This window comes from Tachyglossus aculeatus, chromosome 15 (assembly GCF_015852505.1).
Source record: "Tachyglossus aculeatus isolate mTacAcu1 chromosome 15, mTacAcu1.pri, whole genome shotgun sequence".
Taxonomy (NCBI): domain Eukaryota; kingdom Metazoa; phylum Chordata; class Mammalia; order Monotremata; family Tachyglossidae; genus Tachyglossus; species Tachyglossus aculeatus.
In genome coordinates this window covers 3,855,258-3,875,174 of record NC_052080.1, presented here as the reverse complement: position 1 = coordinate 3,875,174, position 19,917 = coordinate 3,855,258, and the positions used below count along the sequence as shown (strand labels likewise).

The following is a 19,917-nucleotide window of genomic DNA, read 5'->3' as shown; positions in this document are numbered from 1 at the left end:
CATCCACAAGTGTAATAGCCAAGGTGTTTATAAGCGCTCACTATATGCCAAGTACTGTGCTAGGTCCTGAGGTAGATACAAGATAATCAGATCAAACACAGCTCCTCCCCATCAGGGGCTCATCATCATGTAAGGGAAAGGAAGAACTGATTCTTTATTTGTGGAGAGTAAATGTGGGCATATAATTCATTTATTCATTCAATCATATTTACTGAGCACTTACTGTGTGCACAGCACTGTACTAAGCTTTGGTGAGAGTACAATAGAGCAATAAATAGACACATTCCCTGCTCACAACGGGCTTACGGTCTAATAGGTCGAGTTTACAGCCTAGAAGGCTGTAAGGTTAAAGGATCTTTCCCAAGGCCGGAAGTTGTACTGGAATTAGAACATGGATTTTCTCCTCCAAAAAGCCTCCCCAAATTAATCACTCTTTTCTCTAACTCCCTTTCCCTCCTGTGTCAACTCTGCACTTGGATCTATACCCTCTGGGCACTTGAGAAGCAGCGTGGCTCAGTGGAAAGAGCACAGGCTTTGGAGTCAGAGGTCATGGATTCAAATCCTGGTGCTGCCAATTGTCAGCTGTGTGACTTTGGGCAAGACTCTTCACTTCTCTGTGCCTCAGTTACCTCATCTGTCAAATGGGGATGAAGACTGTGAGCCCCCCGGGGGACATCCTGATCACCTTGTAACCTCCTTAGCACTTAGAACAGTGCTTTGCACATAGTAAGTGCTTAATAAATGCCATCATTATTATTATTATTATTGATAGTCACCCCTCCCTCATCCTTACAGCATTTCTGTACTCGTCTGTTAATTATTCATTTATATTAATGTCTGCCTCCCCCCATGGACTGTAAGCTTGTTGTGGGCAGGGAATTTGTCTATCAGCTCTGTTGTATTGACTCTCCCAAGGGCTTAATACAATAATAATGATGATGATGGTCCTTATTAAGTGCTAACTTTGTTCTACGCACTGGGGTAGACACAAGTTAATCAGGTTGGACCCAATCCCCATCCCACATGGGGCTCACCGTCTTAATCCCCATTTTACAGGTAAGGTAACTGAGGCCCAGAGAAGTGAAGTGACTTACCCAGGGTCTCAGAGTGGACATGTGGCAGAACTGGGATTAGAACCCAGGTCCTTCCGACTCCCAGATCTGTGCTCTATCCACTAAACCACACTGCTACTCATTACATTCTAGACTGTGAGCCTGTTGTTGGTTAGGAATCATCTCTATATGTTGCCAATTTGTACTTCCCAAGTGCTTAATACAGTCCTCTGCACACAGTAAACTCCCAATAAATACGCTTGAATGAATGAATAACATAGGGCTCAGCAATCAATCAATCAATCAATCATATTTATTGAGCACTTACTATGTGCAGAGCACTGTACTAAGCGCTTGGGAAGTACAAATTGGCAACACATAGAGACAGTCCCTACCCAACAGTGGGCTCACAGATCAATAAGTATCACTGATTGATTGATTGGATTTCCTGACTCCGAGACCCGAATTCTTTCTAGTAGGCCAAACTTCCCCAAACGAACAACTGACCCCCCTACACAATCATTCATTCATTCAATTGTATTTATTGAGCGCTTACTATGTGCAGAGCACTGTACTAAGTGATTTAACTCTACACATAAGAAAACATTCAGTTAACATAGCTTAACTGTTGCAAAATAGACCTTAGGTAATACAAATATCTGGTACTGGAGGGAAATAGGATTGAATATCTATTAATGTGGAATATGTCACTGAATGAAAAAGGATGAATAATCACTATAAGTGAGAAATAAATCACAGTAGAACAGAAATGAACAGTGGGTCAGGTTGGTAATAGGCCTAAACTCATGGGAACTTAAATGATTGTAGCTTAGAGATAAGTAACATTAAATTTTGCACCTATCAATCTGATGTTTCCTCCTCACCTAGCCTCTCTCCTTATGTGACCTCGGGCAAGTCACTTCTCTATGCCTCAGTTCCCTCTTCTGTAAAATGGGGATTAAGACTGAGCTCCATGTGAGACAGGGACTGTGTCCAACCCGATTATCTTCAATCTACCCCAGTACTAATGTGCCTGGCACATACTAAGGACATATAAATACCACAGTTATTATCATTATTATTCCTATTATTTACCTCTTTCTCAGCATCCTGTAGCCCATTGACTCTTGGGCTAAACATCTAGATGGCAGTTATATGAGCAGGCCTTCCCCAATTAAGCTCTCTTTTCCCCAATTCCCTCTCTCTTCTGCATCATCTTCACCCTTGAATCTATAGCTTATGCACCCTCTGCCCCTCAGCACTTAGCTTCATATCTGTAACTTCTTCCTTCATAGTAATGTCTCTCTTCCCCTCTAGACCATAAGCTCATTGTGGACAGGGAGTATGTCTACCAACTCGTATTGTATGCTCCCAAGCACTTAGTATAGTGCTCTGCACACAGTAAGCACTCAATAAATATGATTGATTGATGGATGGATTGGTTGCATTCATGGATTCTTCCCTCTTTCCCCTCTATCCTTCAAGCCTGGCAGTGGGAAGGCATAAGGACGCTTAGAAAGTATAGTTTGACTTTGCCACTCAAGAAAAACTCCTCACCATTGGCTTTAAAGCACTCAATCACCTTGTCCCCTCCTACCTTACCTTGCTACTCTCCTACTACAAGCCAGCCTACACACTTTGCTCCTCTAACACCAATCTTCTCCCCATACCTCGTCTATCTCACCGCCGACGTCTCACCCACATCCTGCCTCTGGCCCGCCATGCCCTCCCTCCTCATATCCGACAGATCAATCAACTCTCCCCAGCTTCAAAGTCTTACTGAAGGTACATCTCCTGCAAGAGGCCTTCCTTGAATAAACCCTTCTTTCCTCTTCTACTCCTTTCTGCATCACCCTTGCTTGCTGTCTTCATTCATCCCCCCACCCAGCCCCACAGCACTTTTGTCCATATCTGTCAGTTATTTATTTCTATTAATGTCTATCTCCCCATCTAGACTGCAAGCCCGTTTGGGCAGGGAATGCATCTGTTGTATTGTAATATTGTACTCTTCCAAGTGTTCAGTACAGTGCTCTAACCCAGTATGCGCTCAGTAAATATAATTGACTGACTGACATTGCCTCTCGTCGTGGGTGGGCCCATCGGCATCTATAATACTGGCCTGCCCTGTGCCTTGTCAAAATCAAGGAATTTCCGCGGTCTGAAAACGGGACACCCTCGATGACAAGATAGGGCAGAACTGTGACAAAATTACAACCTGGTTTTGTTGAGCCCTTTCTCTACTCCGTCTTAAACTAAAGATTTTTACAGGGGTGTGAATAGCGAGAGCCAGCGATGTCAGGTTCCCCGAGGATTAGAGGGGAGGGTGTCACGACATCACGAGCTACAGAGAATTCAGAAAGGGGCTGGATATTTTTAATGCGCTTACCCTCTCTGAATCACCTCTTCTGTGAGAGCGAGAAGACCCCTGAATCACGGTGCTCTTGAGTCAGAACAGGATCCCAGCATTTCCGTGCTTGAAAATAACTAGCTCCCGGCTCCAACACAATGATAATGATGGTACTTACTTACTAAGTGCTTGCTTTGTGCTGAGCACTGGGGTAAATAGGTGATAATCCAATCAGATACAGTCCCTGTCATTCATTCATTCATTCAGTTGTATTTATTGAGCGCTTACTGTGTGCAGAGCACTAAGCGCTTGGGAAGTACAAGTTGGCAGCATATAGAAATGGTCCCTAACCAACAACGGCCTCCTGTACAGAGTTCAAAGTCTGAGAGAAGAACAGATATTTTATGGGGCTCACAGTCTTAATCCCCATTTTACAGATGAGTTTACCAAGGCCCAGAGAAGTCAAGTGACTTGACCAAGGTCACACGGCAGACAAGTGGCGGAATCGGAATGAAAACCCAGGTCTTTCTGACTCACAAGTCCATGCTTTATCCAGTAGGCCATGCTACTTCTCATTAATTGACTGCACAGTTGAATAAATGTGGAGGCTTTAGTACTAAGATGGGTAACTTGAAGTATTAGAAGCAGCGTGGCTCAGTGGAAAGAGCACAGGCTTGGGAGTCAGAGGTCATGGGTTCTAATTCCAGCTCCACCACTTGTCAGCTGTGTGACTTTGGGCAAGTCACTTAACTTCTCTGTGCCCCAGTGACCTCATCTGAAAAATGGGGATTAAGACTGTGAGCCCCACGTGGGACAACCTGATCACCTTGTATCCTCCCCAGCGCTTAGAACAGTGCTCTGCACATAGTAAGCGCTTAACAAATGCCATCATTATTATCATGCACCCAGACAATTTACAATCATCTTCTGTTTGTTTCTAGTGTAAGACTCTCTCCGGAGTGTGCGACCACATTATCTCTCTCTCCTCCGACCCTCTGGTTTCACAATCTGCTCACCTGGAAGTGATCCAGCTGTCCAACATCAAGCCAAGTGACGGGCTGGTAAGATGGACGCGGCAAATCGGAACCCCCAGCCACTAGAAAGCTACCTGGGCTCGGAAATTGTCTACCATGAGGGAAAAAAGACCACCCTCAAGAAAGAAATGGGTTTTTTTTGGTGGTGGGTGGCCTTTGCCCATGTAGGGAATTTCTGTGGTATAGGTGTGCGCTAACTAGGGAGTGTCTGGGGAATGTTTGGAAGAAGCAGAATACACCAGAAGAACACTGACTGCCTGAGTATTCAACCCCAAATGACTCCAAAGTATGGGGAAGTCCCTTTTTCATAATAGTATTTAGGTGCTTACTATCTGCCAGGCACCGTACTAAGTGCTGGTTTGGACCCAGTCCATGTACCTTAAGGGGTTCACAGTCTTCATCCCCATTTTGCAGATGAGGTAACTGAGGCACATAACAGAGGCAGGATTAGAACCCAGGTCCTTCTGGCTCCCAGGCCAATGCTTGATCCACTAGGCCACGCCGCTTCTCGATGTCCCTTGGAAGGAAATTGACTGCCTTCAGAGCCTCAGCAGATCTTCTACTTGAATAACCTGTTGAGCGGCTTATTTCCTCGACTGAATTTAAGGGCTCACCAGTTTCTGTTATGCACCTCAGGTGGCGTGAGATACCATGGCTGGAATATTTTCTCATCAAACATGATGGCGATTGCCCCATCGGATGACTCTTTAAGATAAGCTCTCCATCAGCTAGCTACTAGGAACGCACTACTATAAGTAGTAGCAGTAATAGTAGTAATAATAGTTGTAGTAGTATCCACAACAAATTTACAGTCTAGAGGGGGAAACTGACATTAATAGAAACAATTTGCTATTTGTAAACCACCCCTGGCTACAATGTGCTGAATTATGTGTGTGTTTGTGTGATTGGTGAGGAGGGTGGTAGGGAAGGAAGTTCCCATTTGAGAAGTAGAGATCATCCCTGGTCCCTAGGATATTAAAAGGAGTTCCCAAACTAAGCTTTGTGTGCCGAGGTGGAATGATAATAATAATAATTATGGTATTTGTTAAGCGCTTACTATGTGCCAAGCACTGTTCTAAGAGCTGGGGGTAGATACAAGGTAATCAGGTTGATGAATAACTCTTTCTGAGGCCTCGTTACTACTTTTTGCACGGGAGTTTGTGATGCTTCTAACTGCATTTCCTTCCCCCAACCATCGTCCAGGAATCTGCTCATGAAAATGTTCCCCCCTGAATCACTCTTAACTGCCTCTCCCTCACCTCCCAATACCCCTTTCATCACGCACACACGCACACACAAACACACACTGTGGTTTAGAAAATGCTCTTAAATTCCCAGAGCCCTGTTACCTAAAGGCCCCTTCCACAACATGGAATTAAGTGTGGTGAAGTTGCAAAATAGACACCCCCCTCTCCCCACACCTCCCCCAATTTCCCATGTCCCAGTCCCAGGCAGTGCCCAGAATTCCTAACTTCCTACACCGTGGAACAGTGCAGGAAGGAGTAGGTGTGGGGAGTGACCTTCCTCTGAAGCAGCTGCCAATGCAAAATCGTCCAAGAACTTGGCCCCAAGAGTCCATTGTACCTCTCGGCTTTTAGCCACTGATTAATGCAGATATTTTCTGCAGTCCTGATGTGGGTCCAGTTGAAAAAGCTCCACTGTGGGGAACAAGAAATCCAGATTCTAGTCCCGGTTCTGCCTGGAGCTAGCCAACATGGGGGAAGCTTGTATGCCACTACATTCATTTCTTCCTTCGTTCAGTCGTATTTATTGAGCGTTTACAGTGGCAGAGCACTGTTCTGAGCATTTGGGAGAGGAAATAGAACAATAAACAGACACATTCCCTGCCCATAACAAGCTCACAGTCTAGTGGGGGAGACACAGTCTAGAGTGCGTACTGTCCCCCTCCCCCACCGACTCACAGTTACAGGATGGGCTGGGAGTGTGAGCTCGTTGTGGTCAGGGAATGTGTCTGCTCAAGGGACTTTCCAAAGCGCTTAGTTACAGTGCTTTGCACACAGAAAGTGCTCAGTAAATACAATTGAATGAGCACGCCGCCCAAGCCAGTAGCACTAGAATCAGAATCACGGAGAAGCAGCGTGGCTCAGTGGAAAGAGCCCGGGCTTTGGAGTCAGAGGTCATGGGTTCGAATCCTGGCTCTGCCAAATGTCAACTGTGTGACTTTGGGCAAGTCACTTCACTTCTCTGTGCCTCAGTTACCTCATCTGTCAAATGGGGTTGAAGACTGTGAGCCCCCTGTGGGACAACCTGATCACCTTGTAACCTCCCCAGCGCTTAAAACAGTGCTTTGCACTTAGTAAGAGCTTAATAAATGCCATTATTATTATTATTATTATTATTATTATTACTAGAATCTACTCTTCCACACAAAGTTCTTGGTCTTGAGACTGAGGCTCGCCTGTTGTCCCTCACCGGAGATTTCGGATGCTCTGATCTGCCTGCTTTCATTCTCTTTCCATCAAAATGCTTCCTTCACTCAACGGTTTAGTGCACATTTTCATCCAATTAGTCACCCCCCTCCCGTAGCATAGATGTCCAATTTCCTGAACCTCTCACCAACTAGTGTCTTTTGTTTTTTAACGCTAGAACATCCATTGTGCTCATTTAAATTGATAATCCACTTCATTCATTGCCACCATGCCATATTTAATCTTTTCTCTCCTTTCATATCAGAGCAAAAAAAAAAAAATCACCTCTGGGCTCCCTGGACTCCAAAAATTAATTTAGGATGTGTTTTTCCCTAATGCTTCCGACTTCCTATTTTTCCTCATTCCCTGGTGTTCTCTCAGTTCTCATTGTTTAACTTTTCTCTTGATTACGCTGCTTAGAGTGTTGTGGTGTTTAAGGTATACTTAATTAAACTCACGCTATTTAGCAATTTGTCTTAAATGTCACTGGCGTCAGATGCTTCAACTTTGTAAAGGGAGAAGGGCTAATGTAATCAATAGAACCCTATGGTAATGCATGGCATTTACTCAACTATTGAAAATGGTTTTCTCACTTTTCTGTATTACATGGAATTATAGAATAATAGTAATAATAATTATGGTACTTGTTAAGCGCTTACTATATGCCGAGTACTGTTCAATAGAACCCTATGGTAATGCATGCCATTTACTCAACTAGTGAGAACGGTTTTCTCGCTTTTCTGTATTACATCGAATTATAGAATAATAGTAATCATAATTATGGTACTTGTTAAGCGCTTACTATATGCCGAGTACTGTTCAATAGAACCCTATGGTAATGCATGCCATTTACTCAACTAGTGAGAATGGTTTTCTCGCTTTTCTGTATTACATGGAATTATAGAATAATAGTAATAATAATTATGGTACTTGTTAAGCGCTTACTATATGCCGAGTACTGTTCTAAGAACTGAGCAAATCAGGCTGGACGCAATCCTTGTCCCACATGGGGATCAGAGTCTCAATCCCCATTTTACAGATGAGGCAACTGAGGCACAGAGAAGCGAAATGACTCGCCCAGAGTCACACAGCAGGCAAGTGACAGAGCAATCCTGTTGCAATCCAGAGAGCCAGAAACGATATTTGGAATATCAAGACTTGTGCTTCCTGGATAAGACTTTCTAAGAATTTCAGAGCCCTCTGGGTGTTTGGGTTTAGGCTTTAATGTCCAATAAAATGGATATTTCTGGAAACTCTTCTTGATGAAGGGGAACAGAAATGCAGAGAACATTACGGGGCTTATTATCAAAGAAGGAGAGCCGGTATTTTTATCCTAGGAAGGTTAGGTGACTTGCCCAAGGTCACACAGCAAGCCAGTGGCAGAGCCTGGACTAAAACCCAGATCTCCTGACTTCCAAGCTTATGCTCTTTCCACTAAGCTGAGATGTCACTAAATATTATTCAGGAACAAGAGAGAAACGTCAAGTAGCCTCTTTGGAGGAAGTACCTCAAAGGAAAGGGGGCTAGGGGGAAAAAATTCAAGCGAAAAAACAATATCGCGACTTTGGAAGGGAAATCTGGCAAAGTGGAGGGCTATAAGTCGAAGGGTAGGAAGGCATGGGGCCTCATGGGAGGATTTGGAGAACTAGGAATCAGGAGATGTGGGTTCTAATCTCAGCTCCGCCACTTGTCTGCTATGGGACCTTGAGGAAATCACCCGATGCATTGATAAATGGTATTTATCTAACAGTCACTGTGTGCAGAGCATTCATTCATTCATTCAATCGTATTTATTGAGCACTTCCTGTGTGCAGAGCACTGTACTAAGCACTTGGGAAGTACAAGTTGGCAACATATAGAAACGGTCCCTACCCAACAACGGGCTCACAGTCTAGAAGAGAGCACTATACTAAGCACTCGGGAGAGAACAGTACAATAGAGTTGGTGGATACGTTCCCTGCCCACAACAAGCTATCTGTCTTTGCCTCAGTTTCCTCATCTGTACAATGGGTATTTATACATGAGCACTTTGTGGGACAGGGACTGTTGTCTGACCTGATGATCTTGTAGCTAGAGTAGTACTCAGCCCATGGAGAGTTTGTAATAAATACCATAATTATGATTCAACTTTCATTCATTCAATCATATTTATTGAGCGCTTAGTGTGTGCAGAGCACTGTACTAAGCGCTTGGGGAAGTACAAGTCGGCAACATATAGAGGCGGTCCCTACCCAACAACGGGCTCACAGTCTAGAAGGGGGAGACAGACAACAAAACAGAACAAGTGGACAGGTGTCAAGACATCAGCCGTACATCAAATTGCAAACTGCCCCTTCCATGATATTTGGTCCCTACAAATCAATCAATCAGTTGTATTGATCGAGCACTTACTGTGTGCAGAGCACTGTACTAAACGCTTGGGACAATACAACAACACATTCCCTTCCCATAACGAGCTCGCATCTTTCCTTGGAGAGGGATGGTGTGTTACCCCATTATACAGATAAACACACAGCAGGCCAGTAACATAGCAGGTCTAGGTTAGAGAAGCAGTGTGGTGTAGAGGTTAGAGCATGGGCCTGGGTTTCAGAAGGACTTGAGTTCTAATCCCAGTGCTGCTCTAAGTGCTGGGGTGGATGCAAGCAAATCAGGGTGGTCACAGTCCACCTCCCACATGGGGCTCACAATCTTAATCCCCATTTTACAGATGAGGTAACTGAGGCCCAGAGAAGTGAAGTGACTTGCCTAAGGTCACAAAGCAGACAAGTGGCGGAGCTGGGATTAGAACGCAGGTCATTCTGACTTCCAGATCTGGAGATGCTATCATCATCAATCGTATTTATTGAGCGCTTACTGTGTGCAGAGCACTGTACTAAGCGCTTGGGAAGTACAAGTTGTGATGCTATGTGAGACAGGGACTGTTTCCTGCTAAATTACTTTATCCCTACCGCATAGTTTAGTACACTGCTTGGCACATAGTAAACGCTTAACAAATACTGCAATTATTATTATTAATTATTTTTATTAAAGCCCAGGTCTGCCGACTCTCTATCACCTGCCCTTTCCAGTAGGACATATGGTATTCAAGGCATATAGGTCCCACTGGTTTTTATTCATTGTTTGGATTTTGTAGAGAGCTATATGAATGAAATTTTTCCCCCAAACTTTACAAATCCTTTCTGATGGTGTCTTTCTCTTAGGGCATGTACATAAAATCAACATACGATGGTCTCCATGTAATCACAGGAACAACAGAAAATGTAAGTATCGAACCATAATTAGGTCTGGGAGTGGGCGTCATCTTAGGCGGAAAATGAGATTTTTCTAAGACCAGTCACTAACCCAGTCAATTAGCACTATTTAGTGTGTGCTTATTTTGAGCCGAGCAATGTACTAGATGCTTAGGAAAGGACAACAGAGTTGGTAGACGTGATCTGTGTCTACAAGGAATTTACAGTACACTATAGGAAAGCACCCAAGTGTATTACAAGTAGGAGAATGCAATTGAATATATTGCATTTGTACATAAGTGCTACATAAGTGTACATGGTATACCTACTAGTCCACCCTGCCTCCACCAGCCCACTTCAGTTGCTAGTTGATTAAATAACAAAGGTTTTGAAGTTTAGAAAAGTACAGAGAAGTTTAGAGAAGCTGCATGGCTCAGTGGAAAGAGCCCGGGCTTGGGAGTCAGAGGTCATGGGTTCTAATCCTGGCTCCGCCACTTGTCAGCTGTGTGACTTTGGGCAAGTCACTTAACTTTTCAGTGCCTCAGTTACCTCATCTTTAAAATGGAGATTAAGACTGTGAGCCTCAAGTGAGACAACCTGATTACCTTGTATTCCCCCCCCCCCCACCCCATTTAGAACAGTACTTGGCACATAGTAGGCGCTTAACAAATACCATAAAAAAAGAGAAAGTTTACACTCAGTGCTTTGGTTCTTCATAATGGCTATTTGAAAGGTGCTTCCATACTTTTTGCTGCTTTCTTACCCGGTACAGCAGTGTGATGAGTAAATCACAGTATAACAGAGTTCCGGTAAGACAGTCCATTAATAGCATTTACTGAGCACCATCTGTGTTCAGAGCGCTGTACTGAGTGCTTGGGAGAGTGTAATTGGGATTAGTGGACGCTCATTCATTCATTCATTCAATCGTATTTATTGAGCACTTACTGTGTGCAGAGCACTGTACTAAGCGCTTGGGAAGTACAAGTTGGCAACATATAGAGACAGTCCCGACCCAACAACGGGCTCACAGTCTGTCCTTAAGGAGTTTACAGTTTGGCAACTATAGCAGGTTTTATAACGATTAGCACTGGTTCAATTACTACAAGAAATAATGGGCATGTGGGAGGCAAGTAGCTTTGCCTTTTCAAGCTGTGTAGTATAGGAGAAAGAGCACAGGATTGAGAGTCAGGAGACTTGAGTTCTAATCCAGCTCTGCTTCTGGCTTGCTGTGTGACCATGAACAAATCTCCTAACCTCTCAGCCTCAGTTTTCTCATCTGTAAAATTAGGATTCACTCTCTTCCCTTCTAGGCTGTGAATTCCTCGTGGGCGGGGAATGTATCTACCAACTCTGTAATTCTGTACTCCCTCAAGCACTTAGTACAGTGCTCTGCACACAGTTAGAGCTCAATAAATAGGACTGATTTTTTTTAGAGCCTTGCGTGGAGCAGAAATTAGACTTCATCTCACAACCTTGTATCTCAACTGTGCTTGGCACATAATAAGCACTTTAACAAAACCAATCAGAAAAAAAAATGAACATCCCAGCCTCAAGGAAATTCAGAAATGAAAGTGAGAAGGGATTTTAGGCACTTGGTCAGTGCTAGATTATTCCCCACACTTCCATTGTGCTCTGCTGCCTGTAGCTCAGCTCTTCATTGTCCATTCATGATGTTTCCTTCAGTTTCAGACATTTATTATTGAATGGATTCCATTGATTAAAAAAAGTCCTTTGGGTGCCTAAATCCCCCTACTTTATTCAAAATGGTTCTTCTCACTCCAGCAGGCTTATTTTTCATCAGACTTTTATGTATCTTGGTGGTGCTTGTTAGAAGTAGGTTACCTTAACGAAGGAGAGAAAGAGAGAGATGGAGGAAGGAGAGGGGAAAAAGAAGCAACCATAGGACTGAATTTGAGAGAGGCTTACTAGATATAATTTAAAAGTATCAATAGGAATGTATTTGTTATTTAACAAAAATGCATTCAGTGACTTAATTCTTTTCTGGACTTTATTAAGCGCTTACTATGTGCCAGGCACTCTACTAAACAACTTAATGAGGTTGGACATAGTCCCTGTCCCACATAGGGCTCACAGTCTCAATCCTCATTTTACAGATGAGGGAACTGAGGCACAGCAAAGTGAAATGACTTACCCAAGGTCACACAGCACACAAGTCCCCACAGCACTTGTGTGCATGTCTGTAATTTATTTATTTATATTAATGTCTGTCTCCATCTCTGGACCATAAACTCATTTTGGGCAGGGAACTTGTCTCCTAGTTCTGTTACACTGTACTCTCCCAAGCGCTTAGTAAAGTCCTCTGCACACATGTAACGCTCAATAAATGTAATTGATTGATTGATTAAAGTGTGGAGCCAGGATGAGAACCCAGTTCCTTCTGACTTCTAGGCCCCTGCTCTAACCATTAACCCACACTGCTCTGGCTTATTAACTGTGAAACTCCATAGTAAAGCTCACTCTGTATATTAATGTTGCATTCTGATACACCTCCCCTCTTCCTTTACCTCTTCCTTAACAGGTAGAGCCCCAAATAGAATTCCAATCAGCTACAACCACATCTGTCATTGAAATTTGACCCATCCTAAAACTCCTCTTGGAGGGTTTGAGAGGGATTTTGCACCGATGTTAAATGAAAGGCAACCCACATAGATGTCGATGTAAGAATGTAGTTGTTATTCAGCCAACCTAGCTACTGAAAGGATACAAATTCTGGAATAGAAAATCATCATCATCATCATCAGTCGTATTTATTGAGCGCTTACTGTGTGCAGAGCACTGTACTAAGCGCTTGGAAAGTACAAGTTGGCAACATATAGAGACAGTCCCTACCCAGCAGTGGGCTCACAGTCTAAAAGGGGGAGACGGAGAACAAAACCAAACATACTAACAAAATGAAATAAATAGAATAGATATGTACAAGTAAAATGGATCGAAAGACCTGCAAGGAGAGCCAGGAGAATGGGATGATATGTCCTGGGTCTTCTTTTTCAATAGATTTTTTTGGAATGCCTCATTTTTCGCTCTCCAGTCTTTTTATATCCCCTATGGGAGAGAGGAAGGATTAACTAGTATTAAAAGTTATCTAATAGCACCTTGTATTGGTTTCGTGTTTCCTACGTATCCATAATCCATAGTGTTTTCTTATCAATTGTCTCCTTTTTATCTTCAAAGCATGCCTTGTACTTGTACTTCCCAAGTGCTTAGATAGGGAAAGCAGGTAGTGCTGGCCCCATTTTACTCTTCAGAAGAATGAGACACAGAGTCATTAAGTGACTTCCTTGAGGTCACCCAGCTGGGCATTGACAGAACTGGTCCTAGAATCCCACAATCTTTTCTTCAGGCTAAAACTTTGAGTTCATCAGACTAGGGTTGGCCTAGTACTTTGATTCCCTCCCACCCTCCAGCAGACACAGACACACACATTGCCTTCTCTTCATTTAATTTGCTACTCAATCAGAGGCATTTATTGTGCTCTTGATGATGAGGGAGAGCACTGATCTATTCATTCATTCATTCAATTGTATTTATTGAGCGCTTACTGTGTGCAGAGCACTGTACTAAGCGCTTGGGAAGTACAAGTTGGCAACATATAGAGACAGTCCCTACCCAACAACAGGCTCACAGTCTAGAAGGGGGAGACAGACAACAAAACATGTGGACAGGTGTCAAGTCGTCAGAACAAATAGAATTAAAGCTAGATGCACATCATTAACAAAATAAATAGAATGGTAAATATGTACAAGTAAAATAGAGTAATGAATCTGTACAAACATATATACAGGTGCTGTGGGGAGGGGAAAGAGGTAGGGTGGGAGGGATGGGGAGGAGGAGAGTAAGAAGGGGGCTCAGTCTGGGAAGGCCTCTTGGAGGAGGTGAGCTCTCAGTAGGGCTTTGAAGGGTGGAAGAGAGCGAGCTTGGCAGATGTGCAGCGGGAGGGCATTCCAGGCCAGGGGGAGGCCGTGGGCTGGGGGTCGACAGCGGGACAGGCGAGAACGAGGCCCAATGAGGAGGGTAGTGGCAGAGGAGCGGAGGGTGCGGGCTGGGCTGGAGAAGGAAAGAAGGGAGGTGAGGTAGGAGGGGGCGAGGTGATGGACAGCCTTGAAGCCCAGAGTGAGGAGTTTTTCCTTGATACGTAGGTTGACAGGCAGCCACTGAAGATCTATGTACTTAGAACAATAGATCCATCATTCAGTGGTATTTATTGAGCACTTATTGTGTACAGAGCTCTGTACTAAGTACTCGGGAGAGAACAGTCAGTCAAGCAAGAAATGGAATTTGTTGAGGACTCAATAAACGCTGTGGAGCTGAGGGTGGGGTGAATATATGTTGCCGACTTGTACTTCCCAAGCGCTTAGTACAGTGCTCTGCACACAGTAAATGCTCAATAAATGCGATTGAATGAATGAATCAAGCGCTTAAAGGCTCCAGATGCAATTGAATAGGTGAGGTAGAAAAGAGGAAGGAATAGGGGAAAATGAGAGCTTAATAGAGGGAGTCCTCTTGGAGAAGATGTGCTTTTAATAAAGCTTTGAAGTTGTAGATAATTTCCCTGCCCTCAAGTTGTTGAAACTAATATTGATGCACTGAAGCAGCAATTGAGTCACCTGGTCTTCAAAGCCTGGGCACCGATCACCCGTGTGTGCGCGCCTTTGGAAGTGTTCATTTATTGTAGCTCATTTGAATGATTTATATGAAATGAAGAAGATCAAACCATGCAAATGACATTGATTAGAGGTAGATTTGTGCATTTCCTGCCCACGAGAAACAAGGATCGGTAGCCGTAATATGTTAGGGACTGATAACTTCTTTCATTCAGTTGTATTTATGGAGCTCTTACTGTGTACAGAACACTGTATTGAGCATTTGGGAGAGTACAATATAACAATAAGCAGACAGATTCCCTGCCCACAGTGAGTTTATAGTTTAGAGTGAGAGACAGACATTAGTATCAATAAATACCTTTTTAAGGGCAAAGAATGTGGGGCCCTATAATAAATGCCATTACCGTTTTCCCCCCTAAAAGAATGCCTTAGAAACCTGTTATTTATAATAGAAGAATTTGTTAAGCGTTTGCACTGGGGTAGTGAGAAGGAATGTGTCTGTTTATTGTTATGTTGTACTCTCTCAAGCGCTTAGTATGGTGCGCTGCGCACTGTAAGTGCTCAATAAATACGATTGAAAGAATGAACTGTATAATGGGGGGGGTCAATACATATTCTCCTTCCACTTAGACGGTGAGTCCTTAGAAGGGCAGGGACCATGTCCGATTAAATTAATTTGCATCTACCTCAGTGCTTAGATCAGGGCTTGACACATAGTGAACGCTGAGCAAATACCATTCTATATCTCATTAAGTATTTTTCTTATATTAACACCACCAAATGAAGGTGTTTTTCCAGGGATAGGGGATACAACAGGTGAAATTTTACAAGTCATTTTTACTGTAGTAGGTTCCCCAGGGAGCATGATTAAATATACGCTGTGATTTAAAGCCATTAGGTGCCGGGATCTTAAATGAGAGAGGTGACAACTGGCAAAAATGTCCTTCTTGATCATTTATTTTGTGTTTATTTTAGTCCCCTGCAGATCGGTGTAAGAAGATCCATGCTGGGGATGAAGTAATTCAAGTGAATCACCAAACTGTGGTATGTATAATTACATTAAGTGTCCGTGGGAGAAACTCATTTGAAAATGGGTCTAAAGTTTTAAAGGAATGACTTGTCTTGACATTGCCAGCAAACACGCAGGTTGGAGTAGGGTCCGACTGTTAAATAACTGCCTTCTCCTCCTAAATATTTGCTTAGCCCGTAAGGTACGGTCTTGGGAAAATGTAAAAGCTGCTGATGTCTTTAGGCCTGTGTACATGCAACAGTGTAGTAAGGACTGAAGTTGGCTAAATTCTCTGAAGGGATGGCATATTTATAGTCTGAGAAACACCAGTAAGAACGTCCTCCTATCATTGAAGTACAGAGGAACAGGTAAAACCGTGATCTGTGGCTCATAAAGGCAATAACCCTCTCAATACTCACTCCAGCATTCATTAACCATTTAGTCTTCGCTTCTAAAAGTGTCCTAATGTTATCTCCTAATGCGCTGTCATGATCAAAAGCTCCCATATTTCTCAGCGTTTTTGCAGTGACTCGCATTTTCGTTTTTCCCTTAAGAGCTTGAAGCATAACAATTCCGAGCTCCTAGTTTCTGGTTAGTTCTTTTTTCATCAGAAAGTTCCCGTTTTCATTCCCTTCATTCCTTCGTGCTGTTCGGTTTTTATCCGACAGCACTCCTATGTGAAGTTTGCCTGTTGGAAGCTTATACTCAAAAACCACATCAGTAAACACATAAAGTATCTTGTAAGAACATGTCTCTCTTCCGTGTAAAGAATCCGTGCCTACCTTGGGGTTACTAATTCTGTTGCCTGGGAGACCAGTTCTTCAAACCGTGATCCTTCGTTTCCTCCGTTAGCTAAATGGGGTATCAGATCGACTCTAGAGAGAACCAACCGGATGACGGGAAAGTTGGCTCAATGCATCTGAGAAGGCAGAGTTGAAGTCAGGCGAATCTTTTCCAGGATGTGTGATTCACTGAGGGAAAGAGCCATGTGGACGACAGAATTGGGGTGAATTGAGCCACCAGGTACAGATAACGATTTCTTGGTGTCTTTGTCGTTTAGGGGCAGTCAAGGTCAAAGAAAGCGTTGAAGAGGGAAACTAAAAGATGTGACGAGGAGATTGCAGGGGGCAGGAGGTTAAACGCCATGATAGTAAACCTTCTTGTGGAGAGGAGGGAAATACGAAATGGCCTTCTGGTGGCCATCTCACTCCGGAACTCAAAAATGGAATCAACCAATCAATCAGCAATATTTATTGAGTGTTTACTGTGTGCAAGGCACTGTGCAATGCACTTGGGAGGGTACAATACAGTAGTGTTGGTCGTCATCTATCCACTGTGTTGCACTGTACTCCTCCAAGCACAGAGTGGTAATAATAAATGATAATAATTGTGGTATTTGTTAAGCGCTTACTATGGGCCAGGCAGTCTAGTGCTGTACACACAGTAGGTGGTCAATAAATACCACTGACTGATGGATCCCGAGGCGAGGGATGAGGCGTGATTAAAGGTTCTGCTTTCATTTTTTCTAACCCCAAAATGAACAGGTGGCTAGAGGACAGGGACGCCACCTTTAACCTCTCCCACTCTCTGGCAACTTCTTGAAGAAGAGGGTGTTTCACTTCATCTCTAGCTCTGGGAAAAGTCCGGGATCAGGGACCTCTGGTTCTTCCTACCGGCAAGGGGGGAATCCGCATCATCTGGCCGTGTCCACACCGGTGGTCGGGGTTGGAGACATTTCTTCTGGTATTTAGTTTCGGTATTTATGAAGCATTCACTCTGTGCCGAGCCGCGGGCTGAGCATCAGGGTAGATACAAACACACGAGCTCAGTTGAGGTTTTTGAAGACTAAGTCACATTGACCCAGCTGATCACTGGACATTGGTTGGGGCCCAGTAGCAGTATCTGACATCGATTGCTCGAGGGAATTCAAGAGACCCGTCTCCACTCATGGTTTGGAGTGGACCCATGCTTTCTTCTGTCTTAGAGCATATGTTCTCTCTCTGTATTGGGGGATTTGGTTACGGAGCAGCAAGGCATAGTGGTTAGAGCACTGGCCTGGGATTCAGAAGGTCATGGATTCTAATCCCAGCTCTGCCACTTGTCTGCTGTGTGACCTTGGCCAAGTCACTACACTTCCCTGTGCCTCACTTAACTCATCTGTAAAATGGGAATTGAGACTGTGAACCCTATGTAAGACAAGGACTGCGTCCAACCTGATTTTCTTGCCTCCACCCCAGTGCTTAGTACAGTGTCTGGCACATAGTAAGTGGTTAATAAATACCATTATTATTATTTTTTTAATTATGGAGGGCCAGCAGCTATGACAAAAGCAGACAGTCAGTAGTATTCAGTGATCTGCTGCTGTGTGTAGAGCACTGTACTGAGCACTTGGGAGAGTACAAAGAGTTGGAAGACATAAGCCCTGTCCTCAAAGAGTTTATAGTGTACTTTGTGTGGTCCGTTTAATTCTACCAGTAGTGTTGGTAGACATGATCCTTACCTTGAAGGAGCTTATAGTTTGCTTTCTACAGAGCTCTGTACTAAGCCCTGTGGAGAGTACAGTAGAGTTAATGGGCATAATTCCTGCCCTCAAGAAGTTTTCCCCCTTCATTCAATCATTCGATCATATTTATTGAGTGCTAACTATGGGCAGAGCACTGTATTACTGTGTGAAGAGCACTGTATAAAGTGCTTAGGAGAGTCTAAAAGAATTAGTGGACACTGTCTCTGCCCTCAAGGAACTTAACAAATTAGTGAAAGAGACAGACACCAAAATAGATTATAGAGAGGAGGAAGAAAGAAAAGGGGAATGAGCAAGTGTAAAACTTATTCAGTCATATTTATTGAGCGATTACTGTGGGCAGAGCACTGTACCAAGTGCTTGAGAAATACAATTTGGCAACAGAGACATTCCCTACCCAACAACGGGCTTAGCTTTCCTACAGTGGTACCCAGTGCCGAACCTACCAGCCGATTTGGTAAGAGCTAAGTGGCCCATCCAACCTCCGTTGATGATAAATTGACATTGTGAGTGCCACTCATTGAGCTGGTCCAGTTTGGACAGGTAGTTCCCTGCCCCTTGGTCATCAGAGTGTATTATGCCACTATATGGAGTACAACGACATAGCCGAAAGACTACATATCTTGGGTGTGTATGAGACTTTGCATGTGCGGGTTTTGCAGGGGTAAGTGAAAACAGAATTCTCTGTCTTTATGCATCTTTGGATGCCCTGTCTTCCCTCTGTTCCCTGGAAATGTATGTAGTGGCTTCAACACACAGCAAGATTTGATTTTTCCTGATGGGCAGACAAGTCAAATGGCATGGAAGATATTCCCAGCCTGGATTCTTTCAGGACATTCCGAGAGGATTTGGGTAGGTGCTTTCTGGACCTACCTTCCTCTTTTAGAGATGGGGCAAAGTGTGTTTTCCCCAAAGGACATCCAGAACCAAGAGCTCTCATTCTCTCTCTCTCTCTCTTCAATACATATAATGTTATATATACATGTATATATATATATACATGTGCACATTATATATAACAATTTCTATCTGTATCTATAAATAGATATCTATTGTAGTTATCTGTAGTCTGTAGTCTGTAGTTCATCAATCAGATATCTGCAAAATGTTTATATAGCTATTCAGATAACAGGTAAAAATACTTTCAAAGGGATAAAGAATCCAGTGGTTTACAGAAGAAATTCAGAAACATCAGCTGCCTTTTCTGTTACTGATACCAACAACTTGGTCATGATCATTAGGGTTTTAACACAGAACTCAAATGTGAGAGATTTGGTTGGGGCTGAATTTTGTTTGTGTTTCTCAGAAATTTATCATCTCAGATGCTGTGTGCGCTAAAATTTATCCAAGCTGTGAAATCTGGTTGCTATAAATAGGTCAAAGATAGCAATAACTCTTCAATGATTGAATGCATTCCCCTGATTATTCTCCACCTTGAGCACAGTACCCTCTCTTTTTGCTTTTGATCTTTGGAGAGTCATTCTTTATGATAACGAGGATCAGAGCCCATTGTTGGGTGGGGACTGTCTCTTTATGTTGCCGACTTGTACTTCCCAAGCGCTTAGTAGAGTGTTCTGCACACAGTAAGTGCTCAATAAATACTATTGAATGAATGAATGAATCAGTGGTTTCAGCCCTGCAGAAATGTGCAACAGAGAGGGTGTCGTGTTTGT

At 43.4% G+C, this 19,917-nt stretch overlaps 1 protein-coding gene across 5 annotated transcripts in view; it reads left to right on the top strand.

The window, feature by feature from the left end:
• CNKSR2 (connector enhancer of kinase suppressor of Ras 2) overlaps positions 1-19,917 on the top strand; it is a 240,825-nt gene that overhangs the window by 92,423 nt on the left and 128,485 nt on the right. For all 5 annotated transcript variants that reach the window (XM_038757077.1, XM_038757075.1, XM_038757076.1 and 2 more), the window contains exons 6-8: positions 4,341-4,460; positions 10,063-10,122; positions 15,690-15,758. In XM_038757077.1, the coding sequence (XP_038613005.1) occupies positions 4,341-4,460; positions 10,063-10,122; positions 15,690-15,758 (249 nt within the window). The remainder of the gene's footprint in view (positions 1-4,340; positions 4,461-10,062; positions 10,123-15,689; positions 15,759-19,917) is intronic.